At 38.2% G+C, this 22,280-nt stretch overlaps 1 protein-coding gene across 7 annotated transcripts in view; it reads right to left on the bottom strand.

The window, feature by feature from the left end:
- The window catches only part of TAF1 (TATA-box binding protein associated factor 1), a 98,397-nt gene that overhangs the window by 39,149 nt on the left and 36,968 nt on the right, over positions 1–22,280 (bottom strand). For all 7 annotated transcript variants that reach the window (XM_055437770.2, XM_055437768.2, XM_055437774.2 and 4 more), the window contains exons 30-32: positions 21,004–21,126; positions 20,118–20,210; positions 19,949–20,033 (exon numbers count right to left, since the gene is read on the bottom strand). In XM_055437770.2, the coding sequence (XP_055293745.1) occupies positions 19,949–20,033; positions 20,118–20,210; positions 21,004–21,126 (301 nt within the window). The remainder of the gene's footprint in view (positions 1–19,948; positions 20,034–20,117; positions 20,211–21,003; positions 21,127–22,280) is intronic.

Raw genomic sequence — 22,280 nt, 5'->3', positions numbered from 1 at the left:
CATATAAAAACCCAAACGTCTAGTTTCTCTCAAAAAATTAAAAGGTGGTAACACACAGCATTCTCACGAAGCACCAATGGGCTGGATCTGAGTGGCAGCTGCCCCTTTTAGATAAGGCATGTGTTTCACACAGTCCCTACCAGGTCTGCTTAATTTGTTTATGCCTGGAGCCTGAAGGCATCTGAGTTGTTATTCCCTGTCTTAAGTGCTTTATAATATTCTTTAATATACTATTTATTCACCTCCTCATTTGTAAAACATTTTTGAGTACCTCAGGTGCCAGGCATAATACACAGACATGAGTAAGATACAGACTATATCCTCAAGAAGCTTATGGTCTAGCACAGTGTGTGTGTTAGTCACTCAGTCGTGTCCAACTCTGCAACCCCATGGACTGTCACCCTGGCAGGCTCCTCTATCTACGGAATTCTCCAGGAGATCTTCCCAAGCCAGGGATCAAGCCCGGGTCTCCTGAAATGAAGACAGATTCTTTACTGTCTGAGCTACCAGGGAGCCCAACAAATGAGGTGATACAACGCAGTGAAAAAATACATAAGAGGGTTCAGTAGAGGCATAGAGGAGGAAGTGACCAACGCTGGGATGGAAGAGGGAAAGAAGAATTAGGAAAGGCTTCATAGAGGAGGTGATCCTTGAATTAGACCTACTATTTATCAGGATGTAAAGTATAAAAAATATACCCCATGTGACATTTTCGTGCCATAACTACATAACAACTCTGAGTATTGTTATTAAGCTATTCTTCCCTGGTGGCTCAGCTGGTAAAGAATCTGCCTGCAATGAGGAAGACCCAGGTTCGATCCCTGGATTGGGAAGATCCCCGGGAGAATGAAATGGCAACCCACTCCAGTATTCTTGTCTAGAGAATCCCATGGACAGAAGTGCCTGGTGGGCTACAGTCCACAGAGTTGCAAAGAGCTGGACATGACTGAGCGACTAACACTTTATACTTTTTATACAAACAAATTCACTTCAGATTAAATTTCTCACAAGCATAGGTCCATCTATTCTTCATAAAAGATGTAAAATAAAGTTGTGTCCTCACACAAGCTGCCTGTGCCAAACCAGAAGGAAAACTTAAGTCAACTAAAAGATATTCAGGACACAAAGACAGCCAGAGCTGGCTCACAGTCAGGAATAGTTTTGAGAGATAGGAGTCCACAGCTGAAGTTTCTGAGTTCTAATCTCCTAAAGCCACCAGTAGGTTGGTCCTCAAAATACTGATGGAGACAGACTGCAAAAGTTATCATACAAGCTTTCATGCTGATTAGAAATGCATGATGCTAGAGAAAATAGGCTGCATACAAGTCACAGGCTTCCTTTACTGAGCAAGTACATCAGCAGCTTATGGCAGTATCCTGGCTCATACACCTACAAGAACCTGACTCATCACTAAAATTCCAGACTATGGATTAAGAATTCAGCTCTTCAGTTCTGAAACTGAAACATAAACCAACCTTTTCAATATCTCAATGTTCTCATTTACAATGCAGGGAAAAGTTAATTTTATACATTTGCAAAGTTTTCTCCCTTAAACCACTTTAAAGATGTGACCTCTTCATTCCCCATTTTCTTTGCAACACAAAACTCTAAAGAAATATCCACTAATAATACTCCAGCATATAAAAAATATACTTCTCTTTGTGTTTTGATTACTAGCTGTGTCTGTTCCCAGTTTTGACGGTCCATGCTCTCAGGAGTTACAAGTGTTTGAACTAATTAACTCTACATATATGAAAAGTTTTTTTAAACCTTTTATTTTGTATTGGCGTATGGTCAATTAGCAATATTGTGATAGTTTCAGTTGAACACTGAAGGGACTCAGTCATACACATACACGTATCCAGTCTCCCCCAGACTTCCTTCCCATCCAGCCTGCCATGTAACACCTGAGCAGAGCTCCAAAGCACTGAAGTATTTTTGATGAAAGATGGTGGCAGAGTTGGCAAATCACTGTTAACACCACCGAAAAAGGATAAAAATACCCAGATATCTATACCTATACCAGAAATTCTTGAATGGGGTGGTAATGAGATCCATGAACCCCCTGAAACTGCAAACAGAATTTTGTATGTAATATGTATTTTTTTGTGTAGAAGATCCACACTTTTCCATCAGATTCTCAAAGGGGTCCATAACCACCTCCATAAAGCAAAAAACTATGCTCTATATTCTGCAGTAATCAGGTGCTTACTAAAAGTAGGATGATCAGCTTTAGGTTTCACAGCATAGGAAGAAAAGAGTCATCCAGTGAAAAGACATACACAGACAACAGGGCCTCTGTGGGAATAATAAAGATGCTGGGGCTATTGTGGGGGAGAAGAGAGTAAATAGAGACTAAGTTTCAATTTCTCACCCTAAAGAATTACTATACAGAAAATCAGAATTTAATAAGAATAATTTCCATAATGGCATGAAAATGAATATGAAAGATAAGGCTGTCTATGAATTACCACTGTGCCTTACAAGAAAACAAGTGACCCATTTGCAAATAAGAAATGTTTCTGTTTGCAAAAAAGAAAAGTTTTGTTTTTCTTCTCTCTCCTTATTTAGTAAATCCTGGCAAAGCAGCTGCAAATGTAATACAATATATTTATATTTATACTTTGCCTCATTCATAAGGACTGGCAGTGGCCTACAGAATCATATGTAATTCAAATTCAAATGTCCCTAAATAGTGATAATTCCAATAACAGCTTTGTAAAGTTGACACTTTACTAAAATCAAAGAAAATTCCTCGTGTCATTTCTAAGTTAATTTCGCTCTTTAGTAATGTCAAGAGAAGAAAGGAAAGCTACAAGCTTTGTAGTTCTAGTAGTAAGACAGCAAACAAGTATTATTGCTTTATCTAAAAGGTTTCAGAGAAAAAATACCAGTTGAGTTAGCAGTCCTGCACAACCAAGAGAAGGGGGTTTGTAATCACTCTCAAGCTCACATTTCCTTTGAGAACATTTCCACAAATACTAGAAATAACTTTCCTCCTAAAAAGATGAGCACTGTGTCAAAACAAGCATAACAGTGTGGGGGATATGCATGTGTTGCAATGTGAATCATTAAAATTAAAAAATAAAATCTCAGTAGCAGTAGAAAGCTTTAAAAAAAATCAGTGCCAGATTTAAAAAGAAAAAATATCTGCACAGCTAATTCCTGAAGAAACTAGAATTACTAAATTCAATTATGCATAGTCAACAGATGCCTAAAAGATAGGCTTGGGCTCTCTCAATTCTGAAATAGATATTTATCTCAAATTAGGTCCAGAAAAAGGCTTTTCAGACAGTAAAGAGTTTGCCTGTAATGCAGGATACCTGGGTTTGATCCCTGGGTTGGGAAGATCCCCTGGGGAAGGGAATAGCAACTCACTCCAGTATTCTTGCCTGGAGAATTCCATGGACAGAAGAGCCTGGAAGCTACAGTCCATGGGGTTGAAAAGAGTCGGACACAACTGAGCTACTAACACACATCCAGGTCCAGAAAAGGTAAAAAGAGAAGTGAATTTAATTGTGCAGACTGTAGTTAGGCTCTTTACATTAGGCTCAAATGCAGATTAAGATGTTTAGTTTCCAAGATAAGAGGTTTGAGTTCTCAAACCAGAGTAACAAAACTCAGAATCTGGACTAGAAACTCAAGCAGCTAGAAACTATCCAGAGGAAAATTGGGATAATAAATCTCGCTGGACATGGGAAGGATTTACATTCAGGATCTACTTGATAGAAAGTCCCAAAAATGTTAAAATACTTCCCCTCCAAATTTAGCAACTTAAAAAGTACACACATAACCTTGGCTAAACCCATTCACCTCATATTTCTACAACAATCAGAAAAAGAACAATACAGACAACTCAAAACACCTTTTCCTGTAGAGTAAAATTTATAACAGCTTAACACTTCATTTTTAAGTACTTGCTATCAGTCAAGTACAGTGCCAGCCTCTGATGATACAAAGGTTAAAAAAAAAGACAAAAGCCAAGAGATGAGTCCTTGTCCTTGATGTGCTTTCATGGCTTCACGGAATATAACACATACAATCCACTGAATATTTTTCAGACTAAATCCTAGAAGTACCATGTTACATTTGCAATTGACATTCACTTCTTCCTTGAAACTCTCTAAACTTCTGCTTCTACAGCACCACCCTCCAATTTTTCTTAGTACTGCACCTCTTTCTCTGGCCATTAGTTCATTCAATAGACAGTTACGGAGTCTTTACTATGTGCCAAGCATTATCCTACACACTGGGGATATAAAACAGACATGGTTTCTGCTTGCATGGAGCTTACAGCAATCACTTATTAGATTCAGGCCACTAAGTCTTTCTATGCCCATTTTTCTTTCTATATTCTTCACCTAACTGTGTGTGTGTGCGCGTGTGCACACGCGTGTGTATTGTGTCCGACTCTGTGACTCCATGGACTGTAGCCTGTCAGGCTCGTCTGTCCCTGGAATTTCCCACGCAAGAATACTGGAGTGGTTTGCTATGCTCTCCTCAAGGGGATCGTCCTGACCCAAGGATTGAACTCGCATCTCATTATGTCTCCTACACTGGCAGGTGGGTTCTTTACCACTAGTGCCACCTGGGAAGCCCTCACCTAATTCTACATGATACCAACTATAATAGCTTATATAGAATAAATGGAGGGAAGTTAACATTGATTTATAACCCTCATGGTAACAAGGTCTTGTTTTGTTTCTCCTAGCACCACAGAAAACACACTGCCTTGAAAATACATTACACTGATAATTCCTAGAGCAGGAGAGGTTGTAGGGAAACAGACATTCTCCTTCACTGTCATTTTTATTATAAACAGGTGCAACCCTTTTAGAACACAATTTTAGAACATCTATCAAAATTTCCTACAAATGTACAAGGATATCAATTATGATACAAATATACAAGCTATAGAATACATTAAAAAGAATGATAGAGATCTCTATGTACCAACAATAAGACAGGATCAGAAAAGATGTTAATTCTCTCTAAATTGATCTATAGGTTTAACTCAATTCCTATTAAAATTCCAGCAAGACTTTTTTTTGTAGATATAGACAAAATACTTCTAAAATTAATGTGGAAAGGCAAAAGAATAAGAATACAATTTATAAAAAGAATAAAGTGAGAAGAATCACTCTACCTGATGATAACACTTACAGTAGCTTAGCTACAGTAATCACGGCAGTGTGCAAAGGGATAGGTCAGTGGAACAAAATAAACCCCAAAACAGACCCATGCACTTAGCTGATTTTTCACAAAGGTGCTCAGAGCAATTTACTGAAGTAAGAATAATCTTCTCAACAAACAGTAATGGAACAGTAGAATATTCATAGGCAAAAAAAAAAAAAAAAAACCTCAAACTAAATCTCATATTGTATATAAATTCAAAATGGGTCATGGATTTAAATGTACAACACTAAAACTATAAACTTTTAGAAAAGAAAATATAAGAGGGCTTCCCTGGTGGCTCAGAGGTAAAGAATCCACCTGCCAATGCAGGAGACACGGGTTCGATCCCTGATCTGGGAAGATCCCACATGCTGCAGAGCAGCTAAGCCCATGTACCGCAACTACTGAGCCTGTGCTCTAGAGTCTGGGAACCCCAACTACAGAGCCCATGTGCTGCAACTACTGAAGCCCAAGAGCCCCAGAGCCTTTGCTCTGCAACAAGAGAAGCCAACGCCATGAGAAGCCTGCACACTGCAACTAGAGAGTTGCCCCGCTAGCCACAACTAGAGAAAAACCTGCACAGCAACGAAGACCTAGCAGAGCCAAAAATAAATAAGTAAATAAATAATAAAAACTTTTTAAAAAAGAAAATATAAGAGAATACCTTTGTGATCCTGGGTAAAGCAACAACTCCTTAGACACATACCAGGAGCACAATCCAAAAAGAAAGAACTGACAACTGGATTTCATCAAAATTAAGCATTTCTGTTCTTCCAAAAATACTATCCAAAGACTGAAAAGATACAGACTAGAAAAATTTTGTAAATCATATATCTAATAAAGAAAGGATACATAAAGAACCCTTAAAACTCATTAATCATAAGGAAACAATGCAATTAAAACTGGGGCAGGACTTCTCTCGTGGCTCAGTGGTAAAGAATCTGCCTGCCAATGAAGAGACATATGTTTGATCCCAAGTCCCAGAAGATCCCACACGCAGTGGAGCAACTAAGCCAATACACCATAACTACTGAGCCCACATGCTGAAACTGCAGAAGCCCACACACTCCAGAGTCTGTGCTCCACAACAAGAGAAGTCACCACAATGAGAAGCTTGCACACCACAGCCACACAATGAGAAGCTTGCACACCACATAGACAGTGGCACCCACTCGCCATAACTGGAGAAAAGCCGGAGCAGCAACAAAGACCCAGTACAGCCAAAAAAAAACCTGGGGCAAAGAAACAGACACTTCACCAAAGATAATACACGGGTGGTAAATATACACACGAAAAGATATTTAATATCAATAGCCATTAGGGGAATGCAAAGTAAAAACACAATGAGAAAGATGAACAGATAAAATTTATTTAAATAGTGGTAACACTAAATACTGCAGAGAAACTATGATTCGTTCATTGCCAGAGGAAACACAAAATGGTACAGGCATTCTGGAAAAGAATATAGCAGTTTCTCACAAAACTACACATATATCTACCATCTCATTCTTGGGCATTTATCTCAGAGAAAGGAAAATATACATTCATATAAAATCTTATACACGAAACGTTCATACCAGTTTTATTCATAATGGCAAAATACTGGAGAACTGAATATCTTTCAATGACTGAATGGCTGAACAAACTTCTGGTACGATGAACACTACTCAGCAACTTAAAACATGAACTACTGACACATACAATAATTTGAATGGATCTTGAGAATTATGCTTAGTGAAAAAAAGTCAATCTCAAAAATACTGTACTATTCTTTATATAAGATGATCAAGTATCAAAAGTATAGAGATGGAGAACAGCTAGGTGGTTGCCGGGGAACAAGGAGAAAGGTGCGTGCACGTGGAGGGACAGGAATACAAAGAGGTATCATCAGGGAGTTCTTTTGTGATGACAGACCAGTTCTAAACCCTGATTGTGGTGGCTAGGTGATGGCATAAAACTGCATAAAAAATACACATGCACACATGAATATAGATTTTTTTCAAGGTGCAAACTGAACAAGGTCTGTACTCTAGTTAATGATAACGCATCAATTTCCTGATTTTGATATTGAACCACAGCTATCTAAGATGTGTCACTGGAGGAAGGTACATAAAGGGTATATAAGTCTCTATAGACTATTTTTGTAATTTCCTGAGTCTAAAATTATTTCAAAATAGAAGCTTAAAAAAAGAGGATCAGGATATATTCATGAACAAAGAGAGCAAATTACAGAGTAATTATCTATAAAAATGTCTATTGTTCATTGAAACATGTATATTATCATCTGTGAAACTAATCGCCAGTCCAGGTTTGATGCATGATACAGGATGCTCGGGGCTGGTGCACTGGGATGACCCAGAGGGATGGGATGGGGAGGGAGGTGGGAGGGGGATTCAAGATGGTGAACACATGTATACCTGGGGAGGATTCATGTCAATGTATGGCAAAACCAACACAATAATGTAATTAGCCTCCAATTAAAATAAATTTTTTTAAAAATGTCCATTGTTGCCAAAAAAAAAAGACAAAAAGTTAAAAACTAATGTGTAATTATCTACCATGTTTTGAGTCAAGTACAGAAAAAAGTATAAAAGGATATACAGCAAACTTACCTCTAGGAAATAAAACCATGGAAATAGGAGTGTGCGGGTAGGAAGAAGCTTTTCTCTTCTTTTTCAAGAGAAGGAAAGATTTATTACTTGCAGCAAGTAAGAACACTGGGGATCTTTCCCAAAGCAGTGTCTCCGGAAGTTTTAATATTTAATTCTATCTATTTCTGTATCATTTGACCTTTTTTATAAGAAGTATGAATTATTAAAGAGGTCTGTTGCTTAGTCGCTCAGCCATTTCGGCTCTTCATGACCCCATGGACCATCCACCAGGCTCCTCTGTCCATGGGATTTTCCAGGCAAGAATACTGGAGGGTTGCCATTTCCCTCTCCAATTAAAGAGGTCTATCTGACAAAAATGCAAATGATAGGTTAGAAAGAGGTAAGTCTAGAAGTCTAAGCTGGGATACTAGCCAGGTGACTATTTATTGTAATAATTTAGGCAAAATATAATGAGGGTTTATATATAATAAATATATAATGAGGGTGATATGCTGGAAGTCAGGGATTTATTCAACAGGAAGAATCAAAAATAACTCTGAGGTTTCCAGCTGCTACTCAGTGATGCTGCTGCTGCTAAGTCACTTCAGTCGTGTCCGACTCTGTGTGACCCCATAGACGGAAGCCCACCAGGCTCCCCCGTCCCTGGGATTCTCCAGGCAAGAACACTGGAGTGGGTTGCCATTTCCTTCTCCAATGTGTGAAAGGGAAAAGTGAAAGTGAAGTTGCTCAGTCGTGTCCGACCTTTAGCGACCCCACGGACTGCAGCCTACCAGGCTCCTCCATCCATGGGATTTTCTAGGCAAGAGTACTGGAGTGGCTTGCCATTGCCTTCTCCCCTCAGTGATGCTAGTAACCCATTAAATCCAGACTGGAAACAGTAAAGTAAAGGACAGAGTCAAAGGACTGAGTCAAGTAAAGGACGGAGGGAGAAAGTTGGAATAGAGCAGGATCGTAGAATATTCAGTCTGAAGCATGTTTCAAGTTCCACTGGGACATCCAAGAGGAAATGTTCAGCAGGTGGTTGGGATATATATAGATCTTTGCCCAGAAGAGAGTTAAGAGTCATCAGAAAGAGGTGGTGGTTAAACTTGTAGTAACAGGCAGAATAACATTCAGTAAAGGAGACTGAAAAGTAATGGTTCAAGAGGTAAGAGGAAAGTAAGAGCTGAAAGTTGTCATGAAGCCAATCATACTATAATTTCAAGGAAGAAATGCTCAATGATGTCAAAGAGTGGGGTGAGGTAAAGATAAGGACTGAAAAGTGCCCACTATACCTGGCAATTATGTGATCCTGTTCACTTGGTATGCTTGGCAGGGTAGAAACTAGATTAAAGCTGAGCGAGACATGAATGGCAGGTAAAGAACAGGAGAGACACATTACATGTTCATCAAAAAAGAAAAAAAAAAAAGAAATTCTGATCCACGCTACAATATGAATGGTTGAACCTTGGAAGCATTATGCAAAGTGAAATAAAAGCCAGATACAAAAGGACAAATATTCTATTTATTGTATGAGTTTACTCACATGAGGTACCTAGAAGAAGCAAATTCATTGAAAGAAAGTAGAATAGAGCTTACCAAGAACTGGGGGAATGGGAGAATGGGGATACTGAGTTTCTGTTTGGGATAAAGAAATGGTTCTGGAAACCGATAGTGGTGATGGTTGCACAACATTATGAATGTACTTAATGCCAGCGAATTGTAAACTTAAAAATGGTTGAAAAGGTAAATTTTTATGCCATGTATATTTTACCAATATAAATGTTTTATAAAAACAAACAAAAGTCAGCTATAAAAAGAAAGGATGGCAGCAAGGGGCTGAAGCAGTATCAAAAGAGATTTTATTCTCTTTAATAATGTGAGACTTAACCTCTATGTAGGAATACTTATACCTTGGTCCCAATCTAAGGAAAGTTATTGACAGAAAAAAAAGAACCTAAATATTTATTAATGGCCAAACTTACAGACAGACTCAGAAACTAGTATACAAAAATACTTTAAGCATTATACTAACCTGTTAACAATACTATTCTTCAAACTGAAGCCTTTAGATTTAATAACCACTTTGCAGGAGGGGAGCACATGTACAATAGTAGCAAAACTTTTAAATTAGCCAGGAATAAACTCAACAACAAAAAAAGTAGATGCTTAATAGCAATAAAAACTATAAAACATATAGAAATAAACAAAAGATGCCTAGAAATTATACAACATAACCTAAAAGTCTTTATTGACAAAGGTAAAAGAACATGTGAATAAATGAAGAAACATGAGCTTCTAGATGGAGAAACATATTACAAAGATATACATTCTCTTCAAATTAATCCATAAATTAAAATAAGATTTCAAAAGTATCTGTCACCACCAAGTTAGAATTTAACAAAAATGATCCAAGAGTTTATTTAGGCTAATTGGGGAAAGATAGTCACATCAGAGGAATTTACAATTATTAAGTCTGAATGATAATCAGAGACACTATCTGGTGATAATAGTGCAGATTAGATAAACAAATAAATAAAACAGAAAGCTCTAAAATAGGTTAAAGAATATATAAGAATCTACTACATGATAAAGGCAGCATTTTGTACTAATGTACAAAAGGACAGACCATTCCATATGTACAATTTGGACACTTTGGCTAATTCTTTGGAAGAGAAAATAAGTTAGATATTTACCTTATATCTTAGATTCTATTTTTAAAAATCAGTAAATGTTTAAATATTATACATATTAGAAGAAAATATAGTTGGCTATCTCAGAGTAGGGAAGGTCTTTTAAACAATTATACAGAAATCTAAACAGCAAAGACTGGTGAATGTAACTACATAAAAATGAAATTTCTATGTCATAAAATACAATAAACCTAAAGACCTTCTTGGGCACAATAGAGTAATTGCTATCGAATTAGTCTTCCCACTGTAACCAGAAAACTGCAAAAAAAAAACAAATGAAACAACCGTTTCCGACCAGGAAGTATAGGACTGTCATTCTTGAAAGAAAGGGAATAAAGGAAGTAAGCCCTACAATTGTCCTTGGCTTTCTGCTGAATCCAAGAAAAGCACAGCAGTCTGACTAAGCCATAGGAACAGATACTGGAGTCTGAGGAGGCCATAATAGTTGGAAATTGCAGGACAGAACTGGAGAAGGGGGAACTCCACAGACAATCTAAGATCTGCAGAAAAGCTCTCCTAAATCTTTGGCTGAATGCTAAGCTGCACGTGTGTATATGATGAGCTCCACAAAAGAGTCCTATACACAGAACTATTAGAGATCACACAGGGTTGGGAGTGATTCAAGTGTAGAAAAAAACTTCCCTGGAGATTTTTTGGGTAAATTTATTGTTTTATCTAATCTAGATTGTAGGGTCCTGCTGAGCATTCTAAAGCTTCAGGCACTCAGATTTTATGATATGTGGAGAAGACTCTTGAGAGTCCCTTATACTGCAAGGAGATCCAACCAGTCCATTCTAAGGGAGATCAATCCTGGATGTTCATTGGAGGGACTGATGCTAAAGCTGAAACTGCAATACTTTGGCCACCTCATGCGGCGAGTTGACTCACTGGAAAAGACTCTGATGCTGGGAAAGGTTGGGGGCGGGAGGAGAAGGGGACGACGGAGAATGAGATGGCTGGATGGCATCACCGACTCTGTGGACATGAGTTTGAGTGTACTCCGGGAGTTGATGATGGACAGGGAGGCCTGGCGTGCTGTGATTCATGGGGTCGCGGAGAGTCGGACATGACTGAGCGACTGAACTGAACTGATCTACTTATCATAGGTAAGACAGCTTCTTATTAATTTTTGGTTTGAAGAACACTGGAGGAGGAACTTGCTAGGAAATTCTTTGGGAAAAGGGGTTTCAACATGAATAGTTTGGCATCATTTATTGGTACAGACTATGTGGGCGTACGTGCGTGCTCAGTCATGTCCAGCTCTCTGCAACCCCACTGACTGTGGTCCGCCAGGCTCCTCTGTCCATGGGATTCTCCAGGCAAGGATATTGGAGTGGGTTGCCATGCCCTCCTCCAGGGGATCTTCCTGACCCAAGGATCAAACTTGTGTCTCCTGCATTGGCAGGTGGATTCTTTACCACTGAGCCACCTGGGAAGCCCACAGACTATGCAGTTTATCTTAAATTTAATCAAACATTAAATATTAAGGCCTCTGCCAACTACTTTATGGTTTTGCTAAGACTGGTATAAAGTTTGGGTTGTGTTTTTCAGACAGGATTTCTTTATCTGTATCATTCTCACTGACATGGAATGTTATGTGACTTTTAAGACTATTGCGAATAGTTCTAATCCCAAGTTTTGGGTTTCTCTGATTATTAAGGTTCCTTCAAATGTAATCTGAACATGAACAGAGGCTCTGCGATTGATTCAGAACCTATGTGGTAGCTGAACAGACCTAAAGGCTTGAACACTAGTGTGCAGTCTGTCACCACCACCTCTAGTACAAGACCTGAGTCCTCCAACGTGTATGGCATACTTCTAGGTGAAGTATTATTTTTACACTTGTTGCCTGATGATTCTAACCTTAGTGCTAAGCATTCTAGCTATGTACAACTTAGCTCATATGTTACATACATGATAATGCAAGTATGTAAAATGCTATAGAAATAAGCCGGTATGCAGTGTGATATATGTGAAGAATTTGAATGGAAAGGGTCAAAATAATGTTAACCAGAGATACCATTCTACTAACTTTGCTAGCAAAATTTTTTGAAATAAAAATGTTAAAGCAGGGAATAGATTCCACACAGACTTTATTACTATTAATTAGAAATAGAGGCAGGTTCATATCTGGCCAAACCAACACAGTTTTAAATAAAAGTATTATTTTGTATATAGTACCTGACGGTAGGAAACATCTCATATGTGCCTTCAACTCCATAATGGATATCCTTCTAGCACAAAAAAAGATCACATTTCTTATCTCATGACACCACTAACCCTTTCTGCCCTATTCAGAGGTTTCTTATACTCTCACCCACTGGTTAAGGATGAGGGAAAGATAGCCTTCTAGGCTGTTTACTGCTGCTACCAAATTATTATTTACTTCCCCTTGGGGGGAAAAAAAAAATTCCTCCTACTTTGAGGCTTGTTCTCTACCATGCCAGAGGTTGAAAACAAGCTGCCTTGGAGCTAGATTTGGCCGGCAGATAGATGTTTTTATTTGGCTTTCAGAGTTAAAAATTTTTTCTGAACTATTTGCAAATATGTAAAAATGGGAAATGTCACACGTACACAAAATCCAGATTTTCAGCTTTTCCTGAAAAATTAAGATACCAAGTGACATGGATACTCATCTCCTTAGGAAACAATCAGATGCAGTAAAGTACAAGCCTCTTTAGATGGAATATACATACTCTTCCAGTTTACCACAATCCACACTTGGCCCACCTCAACTCATTTACATTACTTGCCTGGCCCCTATAGGCCACTTGAGTTTGAGATCTCTGCTCTTCACCTTTACTCACCATCATTAACCAACTCACATTCACCAAGGACTTACACACCTGGCACAATCTTCTTGGCTCCAAATCCCTCTCCACTATGATGGGTTACTCTAATGTTCATATGTACAACCTAGCCAAAATCCTTATAAATCTTGCCAATGCTTTGCACCTCCATTCCAGCCAAACATATCCATGGCTATATCTAGAATGCTGTCTTTACTAAAAACTGCTTAACCTCTGAAAGTTTCAATTCCAATATCCTACATTTCCTTATCACAGCCTTGTATCTGTCCAGTCTCTTCATTCTCTCTCTGATCCAAAGGAAACTTGCATCCCCATTAAATCCTGTCTCTATCAGGTCTCTCCTAACTTTAGCTCAAAACTAAGGCAATGTACAGCAGTATACCAAAGTAAGCTATAGGACTGTTGTTATTTATCTTTCTTCATCAGGAGGTGGGGGTGGGGGGATTCAAAATAACTTGGTAAGAAATTTGAAACATGTTGAACTATAAACAGATTTCCCCAATACAAAATTTGTATTAATTTAAACCTTTATCTACATATCTCTTCAAATTCTCTCTCCCACCACCTCACTCATTCTTAGCAAAAGACCCTGTTTGCTATTTTGAAGAGAAAATGAGAGGCTATTGGGCAGAAATATTCTCAATGTTTATATTCCCATTCTCACAGGGATCTTATATTATTTATTTTCTTCTCTTTCATCTATGCAAAGGTCCCCTCTGTCCAGCTGACTCATGCCTTCTAACACACTGATTCCAGTCTTCCTTCTTCCATTCTTAGGCAAATTTCAGCCTCCACTTTTTAAATTCTCATTCACTCATATCCTCTGTAGTCTGGCTTTTGATTCTACCACTGCACTGAACGAGCTCTTCTAACGACCATTCTCTTTGGTCTTCTCTGTACCACTTGATCTGCTGGCTATTTTCCTGTTCTCTAGGTTTCTAGGACATTACTCTTTTGATTTTCCTTTTTTTCATCCTGGCCACTCCCCAGTATTCTCTACCCTATCCCTTAAATGCTGGTTTGGTGTCTGTCAAATATATTCTCATCCTACATTCTCTCTTAACAGTGGTTCTTAACTTTTCTGGGTCACATATAACTTTGATAATCTGATAAAGCTATGGTCTTTCTACCCAGAAAAACATACAAGTGTATTTCAGCTACAGCATCAGGGGGTTCAAGGAATGTACCTGACGCCCTATTTGAACTCATCCACTTCTATATTTTTATATGCTGATGATTTGAAAAAATATCCATATATACAAAGAGTACAGACTTCTCTTCTGAGCTCTGGACCTCTATTATCTACTCAGAGTCTTTACTTGGATATCCTACCTCAATACAACAGAGCCCAAATTGAACTCTACCACTTTTTCTCCAAAACTACTCCTCCTTTATTTCCTATTACAGTCAGCCCTCTGTATCCATGGGTTCCACAATGATGGAATCATTGGGCAAAAACATTTGTGAAAAAAATTTCAGAAAGTTCCAAATTGCAAAACTTGATTTTTCTGCACACTGGAAACTATTTACATTGTATTTATAACTATTTACATAGCATTTACATTGTATAGGTATTGCAAGTAATCTAGAGATGATTTAAAGTATATGGGAGAATGTGTGACAGTTAGATGCAGATACTATGCCATTTTACAAGTGACTTGAGAATCTACAGATTTTGGTATCCTTGGGAGTAGTGGATATCGAGGGACGACTATATTAGTCAGTGATACCACCAGTTTGCCCAAGTTAGAATTCTGAATGTCATCTGACTTATCCAACCAGATTTTTTAAATTAACAAAAGTACTTCATGCTCAATTAAAAAAATTCAAACACCTAAGTACAAAAAAGCATAAAGTGAAGATTATCCTCCACCTCTCCCTTTAGCAATTCTGCCTTATGACAATTGAACTAAATAGTGGCTGAGCGCTTTAGATGGGCTCTTCAGTTCATCATTACTACCGAGCCCATTTCACTCATTTATGTTACCTGTCTGGCCTCCATAGGATCTAAATTTACAAATCCTTCTGTATATACTGTTGAGTGATCTAGTTTTCATCAATACATATCTTGGATATATTTGGGTATCAGCATATACAAGATACAGCTTTATTTGTTAGTTAATCTAACATTCTGATGGCTAAATAGTATTCCATCATATAGATGTATCATAGTTTAACTATTAATAATTTCTTATTGTTGGATATTTTAGAATGCCGTTTTCTTACTTACAAAGTTGCAATTACAACCATATGTACATTTGCACATACGTCTTTGCAAACTTGTATGGAATATTCCTTTGAGATGAACTTGCTTAGTCAAAGGGAATACACATTTATAGTCCTCTAAAAAGTTTGTACCAATTTATGTTTTCACCAAGAGAATAGGAGTACTTGGCATCATTAAAAGGCGCTTACTCCTTGGAAGGAAAGTTATGACCAACCTAGATAACATATTAAAAAGCAGAGACATTACTTTGCCAACAAAGGTCCGTCTAGTCAAGGCTATGGTTTTTCCCGTGGTCATGTATGGATGTGAGAGTTGGACTGTGAAGAAAGCTGAGTGCAGAAGAATTGATGCTTTTGAACTGTGGTGTTGGAGAAGACTCTTGCAAGTCCCTTGGACTGCAAGGAGATCCAACCAGTCCATTCTAAAGGAGATCAATCCTGGGTGTTCATTGGAAGGACTGATGCTAAAGCTGAAACTGCAATACTTTGGCCACCTCATGCGACGAGTTGACTCACTGGAAAAGACTCTGATGCTGGGAGGGATTGGGGGCGGGAGGAGAAGGGGACGACCGAGAATGAGATGGCTGGATGGCATCACCGACTCTGTGGACATGAGTTTGAGTGAACTCCGGGAGTTGGTGATGGACAGGGAGGCCTGGTGTGCTGTGATTCATGGGGTCGCGGAGAGTCGGACACGACTGAGCGACTGAACTGAACTGAACTGGCATAATTTTTAATTCTCCCTGTCCTTTACCTTGAAGAAGGCAATGGCAACCCACTCCAGTACTCTTGCCTGGAAAATCCCATGGATGGAGGAGCCTGGTGGGCTGCAATCCATGGGGTCGTGAAGAGTCGGACATGACTGAGCAGCTTCACTTTCCCTTTTCACTTTCATGCATTGGAGAAGGAAACGGCAACCCACTCCAGTGTTCTTGCCTGGAGAATCCCAGGGACGGCAGAGCCTGGTTGCTCTAGTCTATGGGGTCGCACAGTCGGACACGACTGAAACGACTTAGCAGCAGTCCTTTACCTATACCCTCAATTTCCAACCATTTATGAAAGTTATCAATCCTACTTCCTCAAATATCTCTACCATCTGTCCCCATCTTTCCATTTTTATTGCTTTGTAACTTAGTTCAAGCTCTCAGTGCTTTAACTTGGACAGTTGTCAATAGTTTCTTTATTGGTGATCTGTCCTTTTAAAGGCTTAGTGAGACATACTAGGAGCCTTTCATGATTTGGCCCCACCTAACTTTAAAAACTCCTTTATTAACACCAAAGCTAGCTCCCACTCTGCACCATAGCCAAACTCAACTGTTTGCACTTCCCTGTCCAAGGTGCTCTCATCTTTCTAGCATTTGCACTCTCTATCTGGAAGTTCTTCCCTACCTTTCTCCACTTGACTATCTGCTCAGCACAGCAGGTGCTCAATAAAGAATTAGCTGCAATAATCACCCTTTAAATTTTAGCTCAAAACCCACCTCCTCTTGAAAGAGTTTCCTGCTTTCCATACCAGTAGAAAACTTGGAAAACTACAAAAGATGAACATGAAGATAATCCTAACCTTATATCTCAGAAATAACCACTATTATCATCACGTTTTTTTAATGTATCTTTTCATAAAAAGCATAACTGAGATGAAACTAAAGTTATGTGTTTTACTTTTCTCATTTAACATTCTAAGCACTTTTGTCATTAGTTTTTTAGAATAAGCTTTCAATCTTTACACAATAATCTATTATGCAGGTGGTACGCTAACTAGTCATTCCCTTTACATTAACCATTCAAGTTATTTCTCATTAATATAAATAACATTATTGTGAATAGCTTTGTCTGTATTTCTGATTAGGACAGATTATCTTACTACATGCTAAGCACTTACATTATTTCCTGTAATCCTCACAATAGCCCTCTGAGGAGGGTATTATTATTTCCCCCATTTTACAGATGAGAAAGCAGAGTCTAAGTTGCTTGTCCAAAGTCATACTGCTATGAAGTGGGGGGGCCATTATTCAAATTCAATTCTACCTGACCATAAGGTCTGTTCACTTAACTATTTTTAAGTCTCAGTGCTGTCAAAGAGCTTTCTAGAAATGTCTCATAATTTTATACTGCATATGTAAGAGTATCTACCTCACTAGCATTTTGAATACTTCCATTAAAAAAGAAACCAAGCTCATCTAATAGGCAAAAAAAAGATGGTTTATCTGCTTCAATTTTCATTTCTTTGATTACCAGATACAACTGAATATTTATTCATTTTCGTTTTGCATTTAATTTTTGTCTTGTGATTTGTCTACTGCCCTCTGCTCATTCCAATTAGCATCTTCTGGGTTTTTCTTCTTACTGGCTTACCTAAGCTCCTCATAAACCTGCCCTCTATCTTAAGGCAGCTAGCCCCAGGCCAAGCATCATCTCTGTAATATTCCTGCTTGTTTATTACTTGTTATATTCATTTTAAGATACCTGTGAGGCTGCTAACGTCTATTACCAGAATTTTGGCTGATTAGCTTTAGGTATTTTCAGGAAACAATAATGGAAAGATAAATGACCTGCATTTCCACTTTACAATCAGCAATAAGAAGGGTACAAGGGACAAAGTAGATTCTTTTAACCCAACCTAGATGGAATAAACTAGAAGGCTCATCTCCTACTTCTCCTAATGAAATATATAAGTTCTAGCCAAGTACAGTTCCCTGAACTTGCCCTGTTCTTTCATTCCTTCATGATATTCTATCCTCTATAGACAGAATACCCATTTTCTCATCTGTCTTTCCGGTTGTCCCCTCCTCCTCCTAATTCCCTGTCCCTTCTGATGAACTTAACAGCCACACTACTTGGGCTGCTGAATACTGTAGAAGAAAAGTCATATAGACATGTGGATTTTTAGTTGAGACCTCAGTATATGCTAGGCAATGCTCTTAAATTCCCTTAGCTCCCTCTTCTTTTTTGCTTCATGAGCTACATGGGATTGTCATTTTGCTGCTTAATTCTTTCAGTGTTCTTCCATTTAGGATAAAGTAAAGGAAATCAGTCCTGAATGTTCATTGGAAGGACTGATGCTGAAGCTGAAGCTCCAATACTTTAGCCATCTGATGCCAAGAAGCTGACTCATTGGAAAAGACCCTGATGCTGGGCAAGACTGAAGGCAGGAGAAGTGGAAAACAGACGGTGAGATGGATGGCATCACCGACTCAATGAACATGAGTTTGAGAAGCTCTGCGAGTTGGTGATGGACAGGGAAGCCCGGCATGATGCAGTCCATGGGGTTGCAAACAGTCGGACACGACTGAGCGACTGAACTGAAAAACTCTTAAGTATGGCATATGGCATATACTAGGTCCTCTTATGATTTGACATCTACTTCTCTACATATAACCAGTCATTCACTACATTTAACTCTATACTTAACTGCAACTCCAATAACTCGTTTCTTAAACCCAAGATGTAATTTCAGGCTTCTGTGCCTTCACATATTGCTATTCTCTCTGCCTATAATGCTGTCTCCTCCACATCCTTTGCTTAGGAAACTCCATTGATCCTTTAGAACTCATCTTAAGAAAATTCTATTATAGGAAGCTTCCTCTCATCCCACTCTGATTAAGATATTCTGTTTCTGTTTTACTTTGGCATTCTGTTCATGCATCTAGCATTACAACAAGTTCTGTGATTTTTCTTTTGTTTTCCCAACTAAACTATAACCAATTTGGGGGCAGAGAACATATCTAATTTGATTTTATATTTGTAATATCTATCAGTGCCAGCACATACTAGGTGCTCAATAGATGTTTATTTAACAAGTGAGCTGTTCAAAACTGAACTTTATTAACTTGTTTACAAAGTCTTCCTAACCCTCAGGTGAAGGTGCTCCTTCCTCTCCTCTAGGGCACTTCGCACATCCTTCTAATATAGCCCCTGATAAGCTGCATTTTAACTGTTTCTCTTCACTGACTGGACTGTGAATTACATGAGGACGGTGATGTCTTTCCCATCAGTAGACTGAGTAGCTAGCACAGAACCTGACACATATCTTTCAATCAGTTCATATACTGAGCAGGAATTCCATGCTCTGAGGAAGCACACCATGGTCTATGTTAATACATTTCCCTAAATTCCATCAAAGGGCCTGGGGAATAGGTAATCTTTCACAACTCACGGAAAGTAGTGATGGCCCAAAGTGACATCCATTTGGTTTTTATTCTCATTTCATTTTTCCTTGCTTTTGAAGTTTAGAAAATAAATGTACATTGCTTTGTCATCATTAAACATTATTAGCAAACTTTACAGAACACACTAAAACGTCTTTTTTTTTTTTAATGTAGAGGTAAGTCACTTGATTGATTCTGTTGACTATCATAAGCTCAAGCCTGCTTTATGCACTTAACTTTTAATAATGCTAACTAATGTTGGGTGGATATACTGATGGAAAGAGAAAAAAAGGAGAAATACTCACCATTGTATTTAACACTGTTGGCCAGAATAAGGTTGACATCGTCTAGAAAGCTCTCCCGACTCTGATACTTGTGCTTGGAGATATTCTGTGATTAAAAGAAATCAAGGGACTCAGATACACATATAAAGTTACTTGCTTCCAAAAAGACATTTTAGACCAAATCACTCACTTTACGTATGGTCTCTAAATCCATTGGACTGACAATTACTTTGTAATAGTCTGGAACAAACTTCTTATTAACTGGGTGATGAAACGGCCAAGACTAGTAAAAAGAAAGCATGAGAAATTAAATGGAAACCATTCTTTATACCAGAGCTTCTCAACCTTTACTGGGTCATAATGTTAAGACCCTGACAAAAGCCAGGGACCCTTTTCCCAGAAAGACACATAATCACAGAAAACTTCACATGTAATTTAAGCGGTTCATGGATTCTTTTAAGGCTTCATGTTCTCTGACAGGGTAAGGACCCCTGCTCTACACTCACAATTAAAATTTCTCATCCCCGAGTCCCATGCAGAGGGTTCACAGCATTATTGCATACACAACATATGCCTATAACACAAAAGGAAACTCAGTTCAGAATTCCCTAGGGAAGATCATTATAACAAAATGATATAGAGACCCAACATGGTAGCCCTGTCATAAAGTTACAAAAGGGAAAAACTGAAACAAAAGACAACAAATGCTGGGTAATTATCAAACTCTCGTTTGTCAAGAAGCACCTCTAAATCCAAAGCCTCCCATATTACCTGGCATCCTAATTTCTCTCCCGAGCTACTCAAGAGTATTAAATACTGAATGTCAACACAGGAATAAAGAACCTCTCTATATCACAGATTCCTAGCCTCTTTGATTTCAATGATAATGCACTCATACAGCAAAAAGGTTTCTTTATAAAATATCAGTTTGAAAAAAAGAAAAAAATTACATACCAGTTTGAATTGACAAACACCACACTCCAGACTCCCCAATGATACACACACATGCAGACACTCTTTGGTCCTTTCCTTTCCTTTGTACTATCTTCACAATATTCAATATACAGACCACTTACATCTGGAACTGCCATCATTTTCTGGGTGACAATGTTGTCCAGAATAAAAGAAAATGCCACTTGGTCATCATCATCCAGCAAGGGGTTGATAGCTTTCTCTAAACGAGCCAATTTATCTTCTTTCTGACATGAAACAAAGCAAAGGAAACATAAAGGTTTCCCTGAGGTATAATCATCATAGAGTATTCAGGACAATTAATATCCCTCTTGTCCCAAAAACTCTAACTTTGAATTGTAAACTCATCTGTTCCAGACAAAAATTCAGATAAGAAATAATACTCCAGTAAAAGGATCAAAAGAGATGTGTCAACCATTCTTATAGGTATTCTATCTTCTATTCTTGTAGATCATCAAAAATATACACCCTTGGGCAACAACAGCTTAGTTACCGCAACAAAAACATCTTCGCCAAATTAAGTTTTAATATCACACTGTTTTTGCTGTAAAACTATCACTGAAAACAGTGAACACATTATTGTTGATCAGTAACTTTTATACAAGGGAATCTAACCCAATAAATTCATTTTAGATTATACTACGAAAGAGTCTTTGTATAAATTGCTCCATGTCTTAACCCACTAAAACTCAATCTTCTTAAAAATTATTTTTGGCTGCACTGGGTCTCTGTTGCTGTACAGGGGCTTTCTCTAGTTGCAGTGCATGGGCTTCTCATTGCAATTGCTTCTCCTGTTGCAGAGCACGGGCTCTAGAGCTTGGGCTCAGCAGCTGTGGTACATGGGCTTAGTTGCCCTGTGGCATGTGGAATCTTCTCCCATTAGGGATCGAACTTGTGTCCCCTGCATTGACAGTTGGATTCTTAACCACTGGATCACCAGGGAAGACCATGTCTTTTGTTTAAGTTTTTTTTTTTTTTAATTTTAGCCTTTATAAGTGGGTATGAAGTATTAACTGGTTTAAATTTTTATTTCCACAATGATCAACCAAACTTATAATCTCTTCATGTTTACTGGCTATTTGGCAATCTTCTTTTATGAAATTTCTACTTCAATATTAACATCATCACATTTATATTTTTTAGGCCTGTACAGCTGCCAACTTTGTTGTTGTTAAGAAGATAAAATACAGATTATCTTTTAAAAATTAAAATCTCTCCCTGCCAAAACAATCTCTTAGCTTCAGCTGGCTTTCCAGGAAGTCAATTTCCTTAGCCCTTTCTAAAGTGTTATATGGATTTTAGATTTTAATCCTAGCTCTACTATTTAACAGCCACGATGCCCAAGACAAGTTAGTTTCTCCTATGGACCTCAGTTTTTCCA

This window comes from Moschus berezovskii, chromosome X, assembly GCF_049115385.1.
Source record: "Moschus berezovskii isolate FMDL1 chromosome X, NW_MosBer_1.0, whole genome shotgun sequence".
NCBI lineage: Eukaryota > Metazoa > Chordata > Mammalia > Artiodactyla > Moschidae > Moschus > Moschus berezovskii.
Note: the sequence above shows the minus strand (reverse complement) of the source record. Positions and strands in the feature narration are given on the sequence as shown.